This window comes from Vipera ursinii (assembly GCF_947247035.1).
Source record: "Vipera ursinii genome assembly, chromosome: 16".
In the NCBI taxonomy this organism is placed as follows: Eukaryota; Metazoa; Chordata; class Lepidosauria; order Squamata; family Viperidae; genus Vipera; species Vipera ursinii.
In genome coordinates this window covers 1,606,887-1,622,888 of record NC_139529.1, presented here as the reverse complement: position 1 = coordinate 1,622,888, position 16,002 = coordinate 1,606,887, and the positions used below count along the sequence as shown (strand labels likewise).

General features: G+C 46.3%; 1 protein-coding gene across 1 annotated transcript in view; it reads right to left on the bottom strand.

The window, feature by feature from the left end:
* COL5A1 (collagen type V alpha 1 chain) overlaps positions 1–16,002 on the bottom strand; it is a 203,237-nt gene that overhangs the window by 106,598 nt on the left and 80,637 nt on the right. Inside the window, exons 5-6 of the mRNA XM_083375260.1 lie at positions 2,509–2,640; positions 952–1,110 (exon numbers count right to left, since the gene is read on the bottom strand). Coding sequence (XP_083231386.1) covers positions 952–1,110; positions 2,509–2,640 — 291 coding nt within the window. The remainder of the gene's footprint in view (positions 1–951; positions 1,111–2,508; positions 2,641–16,002) is intronic.

The following is a 16,002-nucleotide window of genomic DNA, read 5'->3' as shown; positions in this document are numbered from 1 at the left end:
TTATCTGACTAATGTCTTGGTCACAGCTCTTTCTCCTGTTTGTCAAAGGTATTCCTTCTGCTCACTACAGCAGATCTCTGGAAAAACACTAATCTGCTTTGGATCTTCCTCCTTCCTTCTTGGCTTCCTCCTTAACTCAAGCCTTCCCTCCTAGGAGATGGGAGATTAGACCCAGAGGACGAGGCTTCACACTTGGCCGGACATCCATCTATGTTCTGAGGCCAAAGGGAACAGCAGAGGAGAAGAGCCGTGTTAATCCGCAGAAGCCAAAAACTAAGGAGTCTGCAGCACCTTTTCCAATGAACGCATTTTATTGAAAGCCATAAGCTTTTGGGAGCTGCAGCTCACTTCGTCCAAAGCAATATCAAATATGGTTTATTTTTTCCCCAAGGCATCTACACTCCCCAGGCCAAGGGCTACCCGTGGTATCTTGAGCTACTTGGAAGAAAGACTTTTAAATGGAATTATTTAACAGCCATCCTCCCTAGGTCTGTAGAATAAAATCCAGGCCCATAAGGAAACTGGAAGTTAACAGAGATGACCCACTTGCCAACCCAACTGGGGCTGTTCCTGGGCAGGAACAAAGCACCTCGCTTGGTCCCCGGAAGGAGGCCGTGGGCCTCGCCTCTCCACCCAGCCCTTTGAGGCAAGCCAGTTCAGGAAACGGGGGCACGGTGGACTTGATGGCTAGCAGGGCAAGGGAATAACGGGGTGTGGAAAGCCTGGCGTACAATTTGCAGCTCACCCTACGTCGAGCATAATTAAGGCAGAATTGCTTTGAGTCTCTTTCTCAGGCTTCCTTCCTTCTGCGGACTCTTTTCCTGCTCCATCCTCCATAGTTCCTGGAATCTGTTAGAGGCTCCGACCCACCTTTCCTTCCACCCGACCCACACAGACCCACTGGTCCACCTCCCCCTGGCAGACGGGCCCACCCTCCCCCTGTCCCTTTACCTCAGTGGTCTCAATCACTTCCCCGGCTACTCCATCAGTTTCCACAGGTTGGGCGGTGGTCGGGGTGGCTTTCCCTGTGTCATCCAGGTCCTCGTAGTAGGGGTATTCGTAATAGTAAGTTTCTCCTTCCACCTCCATGTTCCCGGCCCCGTCTGGGTACTGTGAAACAAGGAAAGTGGCTGAAATGACGACAGGCACCCTTGCAGGACATCATTATATTGTGGGATTCGCCCATGGGACCCGGAGAAGGAAGGCCGCTGGCTTGGCTGCGGTGAAGGGGAACCGGCTAGGCCACGGGTAGGCAACCTCGGCTCTTTTATGACTCATGGACTTCAACTCCCAGAATTCCTGAGTCAGCAGAGCCGAGGTTGCCTACCCCTGGGCTAGGCCCACAGGGGACGGGTCTAGCAAGTGTTCCTGGTCTTAGCCCAACCCAACAAAAATGTAACTTTCATTGTTAACAGTCATTCACGGAAACCCTGTGAATCCCAAGCCGTCGCACTTCTCTGTCAGGTTTGCTCTTCTGGGTTTTTCTCCTCCCAAACCATCTCCAAGGCCCATCTAGGCCCCTCAGTCGGGGCTCTTCGATTCTGAATGCAGACGAAAACGATAATCGATGGGGGACCCAGCTACTTCTCTTTTCTTCTGCTGCACGTGCGAATGTGGGCAAAGAGGCTCACCCAGCTGGCAGACTTCAGAGCTAGGAGGGCTCTGGCTGGCTTGTCTGAAGTCCAAGGGAATGTTACACAATGTTCAGGTCAGGGGCTCACTCATAAAGACAGCAGCAGCGATGTTGACCATCACGACTGTTGCCTGCTAGAATGCAAGCGACTTCCACGGTAGAGGTGGGGGTGGGATGGGGTCACTCGGAATTACCACTTGGAGGAAAACCACCCAAGCAGCTTGGTGAGTGGCGCGGTGAGTAAGATGAGCCCCCCTCTTGCTTTACAAGAGCGCCATTCCCATCCTGGCTTAAAGACGCACACTTGAAATGACCACTGCACCTTACAGCCAGGATCACTGTGTAGGTTTTCAAAGGGAGGAGGGGTCCAGCCGAACTTCTCCACGGAAGCTCCAAGTGATGCTGGATCATGAGGCTGCTTTCATTTTACGCCTGGACGTTAAGCAGCCCCTGCCTGCCTTGCATGTATCAAGATCGATCGACAGGAAGCTCAGCTTGGACAATAACTTGCATGATTTTTTTTGCATTTATTGGTGAACTGTATTCCTGGTTCATAGTGTTATTATCATCGATATGCTTTAAAAAAATTTTTTAAAAAAAAATCCCTTTAAGGGACACAATCCATGCATATTTAAAGATGGTTGTGTTAAACACCACAACAGAGACTGACCCTTTTCTGTTTCCCTTCCTAGCTCTCTGTCTCTGCCTGTCTGTTTCTCCACCAGAGGCGTCTTAGGGTCCTCTCTGCAGACCTCCGCCGTGGGCCTTTTGGCTCCGCCCCCCCTTCCTAAGGGGGCCTGGGGAAACTCTGCCCTGCCCAACCCAGCCCTTGCCTGTGGGCTGCCGCTCAGGCTCCCAGCCCCTTCCCCACTCACGTATTCGTCCGGGTTTGGGTCCTGTGAATGAGGCACGTCCGGCACCGCCGTGTCGCAGTCCGGGCTGTAGTGTTCGCAGTAGTCATAGGCGGCTTGATGGTCTGAGACGATGAGCAGCTGCTGGATGTCACCCTGCAAGGAAGAGGCGGACCACAATGACGGAAGCCCCACCTGATGGGCAGCCCTCTTTCCTGGAACACTCGGAGGCCCCCTCCCTTAAAAGAGGAGCCCCTCCCACCACTTTTCTGAATGTGTTGAATGGGAAGAGACCGGAATTCCCACACATCTGGAATTTCAGGAAATGTTGAGGGAGCACTCACAAAATGCCCACCATGTTGTGCAACCTTTGCTGTCCGTTACAGTTCTCTGTGTCTATGAAAACTGGAGCTTCCCTCCACGTGACACGCAGACAGACGTGTGCACCCCTCCCCTTCTTTTCAATTGTCACGTTTGGTGTGGAGTCTCAGTAACCACACAGAGGCTGCTGCTCCAACCCAGCCCTCCCAGGGCACTCATGGTGCGACTCCTAAACTTTCTGCCATCACACCTGTGATCTTAATGTACACATCCCTCCTAAACAGCAACAGCACTTAGACTTATACACCGCTCAGCAGTGTACAGAGTCAGCATCTTGCCCCCAACAAATTGGGTCTCCATTTTACTGACTTTGGAAGGAGAGAAGGCTGAGTCTAACTTGAGCCAGTGAGGATCGAACTGCCGAACTGCTGGCAACTGGCAGTCAGCAGAAGGAGCCCGCAGTGCTGCACTCTGACCACTGTGCCACCAGGGCTCCGGTGGTCACAAATGAACAATACAACAAAACTTTGGAAAAGGTGGGTTTACTGTAGCAATATAAGTAGAAGATTCCTCTCTTTCCTCCCCACGGGACGTACAGCTCGACCGAGTGAGAATGCAGGAAAGGGGGTCCTGCAGCCAGCAGGCACAGTGGGGTTTGTGGATCCCAGATAAGCACATCGTAGCCAGATCAGATCGTACCAGAAACCCCCAGCAGTGGCCAGGCAACCGCAGGGCAAGAAGACAGGGAGGAAAAGGATAAACGTTCAGGGTGTGGAGGGTGAAGAGCTAAGCATCTCTAGAAGAAAGCCTGAAATTTCCAACATAAAGATGTGCATAACATTTCATAAAGGGCCGAGAACTTTTGTAAATTCTTAATTTTTAAAAAATTCTGAATGAAGCCGCTCCTCTTGGGTATGTTAATTTCTTAGGGAGGGGGCAGAATAGGACTCACTAGAAGTTGCAGGGAGCAACATGGGCAATATTGGTGAGGAATAGCAAGAGTGTGTGATCTTTTAATACTATCATCACAGAATCTGTGGCAGAGGAGAAGGCAAAGCTGAGGGGCGGAGTAAAATGGATCATCAGTTTAGAGACCTCGCATTGTCACAAGTGATCCAAGTCCAGCTCCCTTGAATTCGATTGGCTCTTATCTTGTACCAATTTAATGCTGACCAATTTAATGCTGTAAATTGACCAGATTGTTGTGTGTATACGTTTCAAGAAATCATTTATGCTGCAAACTATACAAATGGCCCGCATTCTTTGCACCTGACAGAATCCTCCAGTTGGGGGCTGCATTTCCAAGGGTCCCACAGGTGCTTAAACACTTTTTATCCAAACAGAGACCTTGGTGAGGCTGGGAGCTACCTCTGTGAGCAAATGGGGTGCTTGAAAACACAGCGAATTGCTGCATTTCCGAGCATTCCATTTGCACACAGACAGAGCTTACAACCTCCCCGAGGTCTCCGTTTGGATAAAAAATGTTCCCGTGGTGGTAGAAAGAAGTTGGGGGGAGAGCAGGAGACAGGCACAGTGTTTGTGCCAAAAATGAAAGTTTCTGGGGTCCATGATCTCGTGAGAGTTCAGGCACCCGTTCTCTACAAAAGAGGATGGGTGCCTGAACTCACACAATATTATGGCACCCGGGAGCTTCCATTGACTCTCCTCTCGCTCAAAGGAAAGAAACTGCAGCAGAGAGGAGACAGATCTTCTCAAGGTTAGTGCGTCTGGCGTGGCAGGAAGGGAAGGGGAAGCAATTGTGGGGAGCCGGAGAGAGTTAGGGTGAATGTTGCAGAGCCTCTGCAGTCATTCATAAGGGCAAACAACTGCTGTGGTGCTTGGGGTTTTCTCTTAAACACTAAGAGAAAACGTCGCATAACTTCAAATGAACGTTAAGTGAACACTTGTAACTCGGGGATTATCTGTATCGGCAGCAGAGTCTCTCAAGGTTTTGGGTTCTATAATCTCCCAGGATTTGAAATGGACGCCTAACATTAGAACCATCCCGGAAAGGAAGGCACAACAAGGAAAGTTCTTCCTGTGTCAACTCAGGAAGTTGAGACTGGCCCAGGAGCTGCTGAGGCGGTTCTACAGAGGAATCACTGAGTCTCACTTGTGCTTCTGCACCTGTCTGGTTTGGTACAAACGGGACAGGTACAGACTCCAATGGATAGTTGGGACTGCAGAGAAAACAACTGCAACCAGCCAGCCTTCCACAGAGGACACTGCACAGGGAAAAAGGAGGGCTGAGAAAATATCTACAGGCCCCGCGTATCCTGGACATAAACTATTCCAACTCCTCCCCTGGAGATGATCCTATAGGGCCGTGGTGGCGAATCTATGGCACACGTGCCCCAGGTGGCACGCACAGCCCTCTCTGTGGGCACACATGCCGCTGCCCCACTCCTAGGCCTTCAGCTGGGTTTCATAAAACCTTTTTGCTTTAGGCCTCCACTGCCGTGTGCCAAAAAAAAGGTTCAATCAATCAATTTCAACTTCTCGCGGGGGAAAAAAAAAGATCTCGCAAAGTTAAAATTGATTGATTGAACTTTTTAGTCCCACCCAGTCTGCTGTTACCACCACAGCCACACCCACCCAATGGGCCACACCCACCCAATGGGCCATTGTCAGCACCTGACAATACATAAGTGGCTTTTGGGTTGCAATTTGGGCACTCGGTCTCTAAAAGGTTCGCCATAGTCGCCATAGGGAACTGCACTGCACTGTCCAATGTCTATGTCTATTTACCCCTGTAGTAGGGCTGTACTATTATTATCATCATCATCATCACCATCATCCTCCCTATTACTTTTTTTACTACCCCCTTTTATTGGTATTATGGTGATGGTGGTTACATCTTGCAACAGCTGTTAAGTGAATCACTGTAGTGGTTAAGTTAGTAACAGGGCAGTTAAGTGATTCTGGCTTCCTCCCCATTGACTTTGCTCAGCAGAAGCTCACAAAAGGCAATCATACGACCCCAGGACACTGTGACCGTCGTAAGTATGAGCCAGTTGCTAAGCATCTGAATTGTGATCATGTGACCACGGGGGATGCTGCAACAGGCTTACTGTAAGTGTGAAAAACGGTCTTAAGTCGCTTTTTTCAATGCCATTGTAACAGTTACTAAACAAAGTGTTATAAATTGAGGACTTATATGTATTATTCTGCTGCTTTGCATGTACACTGAGAGCTTCTGCACCGGACACCAGTTCCTTGTGTGTCTACTCTGTTCTATTCATCTCCACGATTCTCTGTTCTTGCAAACTCTCCCTTTGTCCACCGCGTCTGTGCGCTGCTCTGCACCGTGTTCTTTAAAACTTTTGCCTTTCTCTGTTACGGGGTCTTAACTCCAAATGGCCGTAACTTCTCTTCCTCTCGGCTCGCTCTCTCTCCTTTCATGTGCTGTGACTTCATCCTTTCCCTTCTGCCTGTATGGCCAAGCTGGAGATCCAGATGCCCCCCCCCTTGACCTTTGCAAGGCAAGAAAAACTTGGCTGTTCCGTTCCCCCCACCCGGCTCGTGGGCTGGGAGGCAGCTGATGTTGCTTGTAGTGGAAGTTGGAATTTGTTTTTGGCGACCTCATACAGCTATTGTTTGGACGGTTACTCTAATTTGCTTTTAACTTGTACGCTGCTCAGAGTCACTGCTGTGAGATGGGTGGCTGGGTCGATTGTACAAACAAGCAAAGCAAAACAAAGCAAAAGCACGAGAATGGATTTCTTTTATATACAGAGTCTACTATCGCGACCCTGATAAAGGCTTGTTTAGGGATTTGACTGAGAGAGAGTCCCAGTTGCCTTATCATCACCACCACTTCCAAAGCCAAGACTTTGGCCAAACTTCTCTGCAACAGTTACTTCAGCTCATCATAAGGCCATTAATGATAAACAGTCTCTCTCTCTCTCTCTCTCTCTCTCTCTCTCTCTCTCTCTCTCTCTCTCTCTCTCTTCTCTTTCTTTCTCTTTCTCTTCTCCAGGCATTCAGAGAGGAAGAGAGCATCCTTTGCACATTTTGAGGATTCTTACTGAACCAATTAATATTAGAAGTTTGTTCCCATCACAATACCCACCCTATACAGGCTTTCTACCACATGCCAAAATAAGTAATTTCTCTTCCTTTAAGTGTATGCCAAATATTTCAAAACAAAACAGAAAGCAGTTGCCTGATTTCCCCCCCAGAATTGTCTGAACTCTGATTAGAAAATTAGACAATCCGCAACAGTGGCCGCCAGGAAGCACCATTTCCTGGGCCAGTGTTGGAGACGGTGAGTTGCTTGGCAAGAATGTTAAGGAGTTAGGAGCACAAGTGCTGTTTCCATCTGTACCTCCAAAAAAAGATTAACATTCAATGAATGAGTAAAGTGTTTTTGAAATGAACCACTGCAGGGGTATCAAACTGCCGGCCCGCGGGCCAGTTTCATCATACCAAAGCCACACCCACCCCATTGCGGGCAATGCAAAAAGAGTCACGATACATCACGACACGTCACATGGCGTGGCGAGTTTGACACCCGAGGGTGTAAGGATTGGTGCCACCACGAGAAGTTCAGATCCCTAGACCACGCTCCATACTATCTGCACAAAGGACTTCTGGCACGGGATGGGCTGCACCTCACAAGAACAGGGAAGAATATATTTGGAGGGTTTCATTAGTTTAGAATATAAAATACAAAAATAGGAAAGCAAATAGTAGGGAAAAAAGGGAGGAAAAGGGGAAAGAAGAAGTGTAGAAAAGGGAGAAAAGAGGGAAAAAAAGTGTTGACTTCCTACTCCCTCTGCTGCAGTAGAATAAAACAGCAAGATCAAACCACAACTTTTTACTTTTACATAATGGTATAAACCAGCTATTCCTACAACAACCAAACTACCTAATCAGTAAAACCCAGAATCAAAGTTTCACATTTTTCCACTTCCAGCACAAAGTCCAGAAGCGGTTTCCAAGTAGAAACAAAAGTACTTATGTTTTTTTCTTTGATCAAAGCAGTCAATTTAGCCATCTCTGCTAATGCCATCAACTTTTGCAGTCATTCGTCCATTGTGGGGATCGAAATGTCCTTCCATTTTTGTGCATAAAATAGTCTTGCTACTGTCCACATATATAACATCAAATTCCAAATTTTTCCCCCAAGTTTTTTTCTGTTATACTCAAAAGAAAATTTGTGGTTTTATCTTTATATTCACTTTAAGAATTTTCTGTATTAGATTATGAAGCTTACTTCAATATTTCTTTGTTTTTACACATGTCCGCCATAAATGATAAAAGGCCCTTTCTACATTTACATTTCCAACCTTCAATTCAAATACCTTTATGCATTCTGGATAACTTGTCTGGTGTTAAATAGCAGCAATACATCATCTTATAGAAATTTTCTTTTAAATTGTAACGTAGTGTAAATTTTTGTCCACATATTCTCTCATTGTTCAAGCATAACATTATATCCAAAATTCTTTGCCCATTGAATCATACAATGCTTTTACATGTTCACTTTCCAAATTCAATTTCAGTAACATTTTATAGACCTTAGCAATAATGTTCATCACTACCACACAGTAAGATTTCCAATTCATTTTTAACAGTCAAATCCATGATTCTTTTTATGTAATTTAAATCTTTCTTTCAATTGTAAATAAATAAACCAATGGCAGACATGTCCTTCTGGTTCTAACTCTTCCTTAGACTTGATAGCAGGATCACCAAAATTACAAGATGTTATTTTATCATAAGTCCACCAATCTGGCCTCTCTATCATTGATCTTCTTTAAAAAAGGCTTCCTGGGGGGGACGCCCAAAGAAGCATCTTCATAGAAAACCTTGTTTTATAATTATTCCAAACTCTTAGAATGGCACATCTAACAAAGTGGTTGTTAAAATCAACATTTACTTTAACTTTGTCATACCATAAGTAACCGTGCCATCCAAACCTTAGTTTGTGACCTTCTAAATCAAGTGGCCTCTTACTCTGGAGATTCACCCACTCTTTTAGGCAGACCAAACCTGGTAAACCCAACCCTTCTTTCCTTAGCATCTTGCAATAGTTTATATCTAATTCTGAGGAGCTACCAGAGGATTGGAAAGAGTTGGTAAGGTTCCCATCTTCAAAAATGGGGCGGGGAGGGAGAACAGATCCAGGAAACTACAGACCAATCAGCCTGATATCAATAGCTGGAAAGATCCTGGATAAGATCATCAAACAACAGATCTGAAAGACCTAGAAGCAAACAAAGGTATAACCAGAAGCCAACATAAATGTGTCAAACCTCAAAAACCATGGGTTTATCAAACAAATCTTATTTGATTCTTTGACAAAGTAATTAAACTAATGAACCAGAAAAATGCTACGGACATGGTATACTCTAACCCCCTGCTCAGGCAGGAAACCCTGTACCATTCCAGACAAATGGCTGTCCAGTCTCTTCTTAAAAAACTTCCAGTGTTGGAGCATTCACCACTTCTGGGTGCAAGTTATACCACTGATTAATTGTTCTGTTAGAAAATGTCTCCTTAGTTCTAAGTTGCTTCTCTCCTTGACTAATTTCCATCCGTTGCTTCTTATCCTGCCTTCAGGTGCTTTGGAGAATAGCTTGACTCCCTCTTCTTTGGGACAGCCCCTCAAATACTGGAACATTGCTGTCACATCACCCCTGGTCCTTCTTTCATTAAACTAGACATTCCCAATTCCTGCAACAGTTCTTTATACGTTTTAGCCTCTAGTCCCCTAATTATCTTTGTTGCTCTTCTCTGCACTCTTTCAACATCTTTTTTATATTGTGGAGACCAAAACTGGATGCAGAATTCCAAGTGTGGCCTTACCAAAGCCTTATAAAGTGGAATTAACACTTCACCTGATCTTGATTCTATCCCTCTGTTAATGCCGTCTGGAACTGCGCTGGCTTTTTTGGCAGCTGCAGCTGCAGCCTACTAGGACTCCAAGATCCCACTCATAGTTACTATTATTAAGCCAGGCACCATCTATACTAAATCTGAGCAATTTTTTTTCTTGCCTAAATGTAGAACCTTTCTTTTTTCACTATTGAATTTCATTTTGTTAGATAGGGCCCAGTCTTTAAGTCTATCAAGATCCTTCTGTATCTTAAGCCTGTCTTCTGGAGCATTGGCTATTCCTGCCAGCTTGGTGTCATCTGCAAATTTGACGAGTTCTCCTTCTATCCCCTCGTCTAAATCATTGATGAAGATATTGAATACTCCTGGCCCTAAGACGGAGCCTTGGGGTGCCCTGCTGGATACTTCCCTCCATGTAGATGCAGTTCCATTAAGTGTGGTTAGTCAGCCAGTTGCGAATCCATCTGGTGGTGATGCAAAGAATTGCCGATCAGAACTTAGGACCTAAGCAGAACAGTTGGAAGCCAGGACAGCGGTAAATGACTAGAAAGAGGATGATGCAATGAAGAAGACCACCTTCTCTCTCTTGCAATCTTCTCACTTGACCTCCTCCCTCACTGTCAACCCTTCCTTTACACACACACACACAGAGAGAGAGAGAGAGAGAGACAGAGACAGAGACAGAGAGAGCGAGCTTCCTGCTGGCTAAAAAAGTACATCATGTGCCACTGACATTCTCTTCTCCTAGGAAGGAATTTTGAAAGCAAGTCCCTTGGTCAAACCAAATGAGAATTGGAAATACATTTTTCTGACTGTAATGTGAGCCAAGTGACCTTCTTTTAGCTCCTCTAAATACTTTGGGGGGGGGAGAATAAAATTAAAGGGGTGAATTCAAGGACACTTTTCTGTTAGAGTTAAAATTGCTTCCCACAACACTCCTTATTACAAGAAAGGTAAGGTTGATCTTCGTAACAACTTGTATCTCTCTTGGTGTCACTAGGATGAGGAAACAGCCATGAGTGGCTGTTTAAGTGGATGAGGAAGGAAGGAAGGAAGGAGAGAGGGGTGGCAGCCATGTTTCGTTTCTAAACATAGTTCACATCACTCATCAACCCTGCCAGATAACCAGGACTTAACCAGATGACCCACATTTAGTTCCTCGGCTTTATGAGGGTGTGAGTGTTGATTTTCTCTTTGCCCTAAAGGAGAGAAACAATCATCTGGAGACATTTCCCAGATCCTTTGCCCATCTTGGACAATTGATAGAGCAGATCAGTCAGGAAGAGTTTCAAGCCTGCCTTTCTCCTCTTTAAGAAATAACCTTTGCATGCAGGGATCAAGCATTTATACCTTGTGCTGCTAATTTATGCAGAATTTCTACTGTAGAAATATAATCCAAATTTAATGGGGAAACATTTCTGATCAGAGAGCTATATTTTTAAGTTTTTGATAAGAATATGAACAGAACAAAACAGAACAATAGTTGAAAAGGACTTTGGGGGTCTTCTAGTGCTCAAGGGGAGACCCTACATCTCTCCTAACAAATGGCTGTCCAGTCTCTTCTTAAAACCTCCAGTGATGGAGCACCCACAACTTCTGAAGGCAAACCTTTCCACTGATTAATTGTTCTCATTCTCAGGAAATGTCTCAGTTCCAGGCTGGACCTCCCTTTGATAATCTTCCATCTGTTGCTTCCTATCTTATCCTTGGAGGAAAGATCAATCTTCTCTTCTCTGTATAGAAGACTGCTAGGATATCATCCCTAGTCCTTTTCTTTGGTAGATTAGACATACCCCCCCCCCGTTCCTGCAACTATTCATCATAGGTTTTAACATCCGGTCCCCTCATCATCTTTGCCATTCTTCTCTGCAGTCTTTCTAGCATCTCAACATCTGTTTTGCGCCTAGTTGACCAGAACTGGGCACACTATTCCAAGTGTGAACTTACCCAGTGCAGTATAAAGCGGTAAACGCCTCACCTGATCATAATGCCATCCCTCTGTTGATGCAGCCAGGGCCACATTGGCATTTTTGGTAGCTGCAGTGCACTGCTGGTTCACTAGACTCCTAGATCCCTCTCACAAGTGCTGCTGTTGAGCCAGGTACCACCTATATCAGACATGTCAGACTTGCGATGTCACGCAACATGTCGGAGTCTTTTCGCCATTGCTGGCAATGGGGTGGGTGCGGTTTCTGGATGATGCATCTGGCCCGCGGGCTGGCAGTATGACACCCCTGACCTATATTACACCTGTGCCTAAATGTAAAACCTTTACTTTTCTCACCCCTCAACTGCATTTTTGGATTGGGCCCAGCGTTCAAGTCTATCAAGATCCTTCTGAATATTGAGCATTTTAAAACAGGGGTCCCCAACCTCTGGGCTGTGGACCACTATTGGGCCACAGCATGTTGGGAACCGAGCTGCCGAAGCCGTGGACGAGTGTGTGAAGCTTCATTTACTCAAGCGTGGGATTAGGTTGCTTCATTTGTACCTGCACAGGGTTTAGGTTGTGGGATTTAGGTTTCCCCCCCCCCCCCCAGGCCAAAACTACTGAAGCCACCACCACGGTCCACAGAACCAAAAAGGTTGGGGACCCCTGTTTTAAAGTGTTAGCTATTTCCCCCCCACCACCACCATCTTGATGAGTTCCCCTTCTATCCTTTGGTCTAAGTCATTTATGAAGATATTGAAGAGTACCGGGCCTAAGACAGAACCCTGAGGTGCCTTACTCCCCTCCAGAAAGATCTAGCTCCATTAAGGACTACACACTGCGTGTTGTTGGTCAGCCAGTTACAAATCCATCTGGTGGTGACGTTATCTGTCCCACGTTTTTCTAGATTACCAAGAAGAAGGCTGTGGTTCCCTTTGTTAAATGCCTTGTTGACTTTATCAACTTGTATTTCAACGTGCTCGTTTTTTTACTCAATTCCTTGGGTAGAAAAGGGGGGGGAAAGCGCCTAGTTCGGCATGAAACTCTCTGGCACCAGGTCCTCTGGTGACAAATCAGAACAGTCCACTCTCCATCGATGACTGGACCATGATCAGTCTGAGAGTGAGAATAAGGATGTCCTTCAGCCGGGCTCAGCTACAATTCCCAGCCAAGCCAATCACAGACGTTGAAACTGCACATAACAGAGTCGATCCACAAGCCCCAAGATCATCCTGAAACACAGAGGAGGGCCTCCCCGCACTCTCTCTCAGTTCACACTTAAACGAATTCATTTCCCAGAATATCCTCTGGTTCTTTAACAAGTAAATGTAGTGTTCGAGCAGAATCGAGAAGAGGAAAATCTAAGAAATGCGGTTCCCATGAAGTCCAAAACAAACTGAGCTGGCCCTCGTCTCCTAGACGGGTGTGCAGGGGGGGCAAAGTCCACCGCAGTCCTTGGCTCACTAATAAATGGCTGCACTTTTGCAAATGGGTTCCAGAGCGAGTACTTTAATACACAGCGAAATACAAATAGATATATATTGAAATTCAACCTTTTTGCACACCTTTTTTTCATATGTAGCAGAGCTACATATGAACACTAGCAAAAGTGGCACAACCGAGAGAGGGTGGGGGTGTGCCATGGAGAGGGGGGCTGCCATGGGCACAGGCTGGTTCCTTCTTGCCACAGAGGTGACATCTCCTCTAACTGTGCTCGGCTGTTATGACTCCACACACAGGTCCGGGCACTTTCTTTTGGCAGCCTACAGACCTAGCATTATTTCCTGGTGGTCTCCCATTTAAATACTAGCAGATGCGAGTCTGCTTTGCCTTTTTTTCAAGATCAGCTAAAATTGGCTTCTTTGTTGGCATAAATCCGGATCAGGCTTGGAATCCTCCAGTGAGCCCCTAAGGCTATTTTTGTTTCGTGGCTCCCCGCACTGAGCAAGCAAGGGGCGAATCAGGTCTCCTTGGACCAGCCCTGCTCCTCTTCTAAGCCCTGAGCAAACCATCCTCAGCCTGCCACTGGGGTCAGGAACTGCAAGATTTTGCAGGGCTCCATAGAGCCCCTATGGCTGTGGTGGCGAACCACAGGTGGCACGCAGATCCCTCTCTGTGGGCACACATGCCATTGCCCCAGTCCTAGGCCTTCAGCTGGGTTTTACAAAAACTTTTCGCTTTAGGCCTCTGCTGCATGTGCAAAAAAAAAAGGTTCAATCAATCAATCAATCTCAACTTCTCGCCGGGAAAAAAAAGATCTTGCAAAGTTGGAATTGATTGACTGAACTTTTTAGTCCCACCCAGTCTGCCATTACCACCGCGGCCATGGCCACCCAATGGGCCACGTCCACCCAATTGGCCACGCCCACACGGCACCCGATGATACATAAGTGGGTTTTGAGTTGCAATTTGGGCACTCGGTCTCTAAAAGGTTCACCAGCACTGGTTCCAGGACAGTGGAACCAAAGGTTTGATGTTCAGACCAAAATCTCTTGCAGGGAACTCACCAGCTAATTTACAGGATAAAAAAGGTTCAAGGTCTATCCCAGGGGTAGGCAACTTTGGCTCTTTTAGGACTCGTGGACTTCAACTCCCAGAATTCCTGAGCCAGCTATGGAATTCCTTCCTCAGTTAAGTTAAACATCAGTGACATTCCCACAACATGTTTAATTTAGTTTTAGGGTTCGCCTCACTTGAAGAGAAGGACATGGTGTCTTATCAAAAGCCAATTCTTACTTAGCTTATGGATCAGTGTCTGGCACATAATGGTTTAAGAGTTCTTGTTTCTTATTTCCTTGGAAATAACGTGGAATTTGGAGTACAGCACCAGTTGTGACAGTGTCTTAACAGATGTTCCTAATATATTCCGATTCTTAATAATAAGCACGCCAATCTGACATAAACTCTGACTCTTTTGTACAACTGTCAAGATATTGCATACACAGTTAATAGGGGGAGAACTTACTAAAGCTGGTTTTCTTCTTTCTTTTCTTTTTCTTTCTTTCTTTCTTCTTCGTGTGTGTGTGTGTGTGTGTGTGTGTGTGTGTGTGTGTGTGTCTTCAAGTCAGTTTTTGACTCCTGGCAACTGCCTTGACAAATCCCTCCAGCTTTCTTGACAAGGTTTTTAAGAAGTTTTCCATTCTCTGCTTCCCACGGCTGAGAGAGAGTGATGACTCAAGGTGTCCTTGTGCCTAAGATGGGACTAGAATTGAAGGCTTCCCAGTTTCTAGTCAGATGCCTTAACCACTACACCAAACTGGATCACTGCTAAATATTTTGGATCCTCAGAGAGGCTGAACGAAAGAAACTGGGATGCCAGATGGCTCACTGTGAACATCCAGGCTAAACTTTGGATGTTCGGAAGGCATCGTGCGAAGGGAAGAGCCATTCAGGATGACTCAATGCTCGGAAAAATCGAAGGGACAGAAAAAGAGGCCGACAGAAGACAAGCAGAGTGGTCCTATCTCTGACAACTCAGGCAGGAGCTTATGAGCACTTCAGTCACGGAGAGACGGTCCTGGGGAGCTGATGTCCGTTGGGTCACAGGGACACACAAGTGACCAAGCAACTGAAGGAGGAAAAGTTCTACTTTCAGGGGGAATCTCGCAACAGCTTCAAGAATGGGGAAAGCTGGCAGGGACATCAAGCCCTCCTGACCGGGCTGTCCTACAACCCAAGATTGCTTGGGGTCGTCTTCTTTTAACCCTCTTGTTTCATGTCTATGGAGAATCTCAGTGATCTTGTTTTGTTTTTGAAGACCTTTTGCTTCTCATCCAAGACATTTCTTCAGCTCTGATCGGATAGTGGGGAATGGAAGGATTTATAGTTCTTGCAGACAGCTGGTCATTTGCATTCTTTTAGAGAGCTGTTGAGGCTCTTTGGAGGTTTATCTCTTACAGCCTCCAGGTATGCAGTTGGCCCCTGAATGGCATCACCTGCTCAGCCAGTGGTGCAAACGTGTAACTGGGTATCATCACTGTACTGATAATACTGTACCTCTTGCCACACTGAATGACCTCACTCAGTGGGCTCTGATATCCCTAAGACCCTCGTACACCACCCCTCCACAGAGAGACTGGACCCAAATGGATTCCAGGAGGACCTGAGGGATATCCTGGCAGTTTGCCTGCCAAAGTCTGAGTAACGGCTGCTAGGACTCTGGACAGGATCAGGCCTATGCGATCTCTGGCGACTCTTCACTCCCATCATTCCCTGTGGTTTTCAGGGGAACGGAGGGTTCTGAAACGGGTCAGATGTCTGGAACAAAGAATGATTCCAACTGGGCATGTCACAGAGCTGCTATTACAGCCTGTCCCGTGGCAATAAAAGAGGCGCTGTTATTGCATCTGCAGAGTGTTGCCCATCAACCCGTTCTCTCGTTGCGTTCTTTTTCACTGTTTGCTTTATTGTTCTATTACTTCACT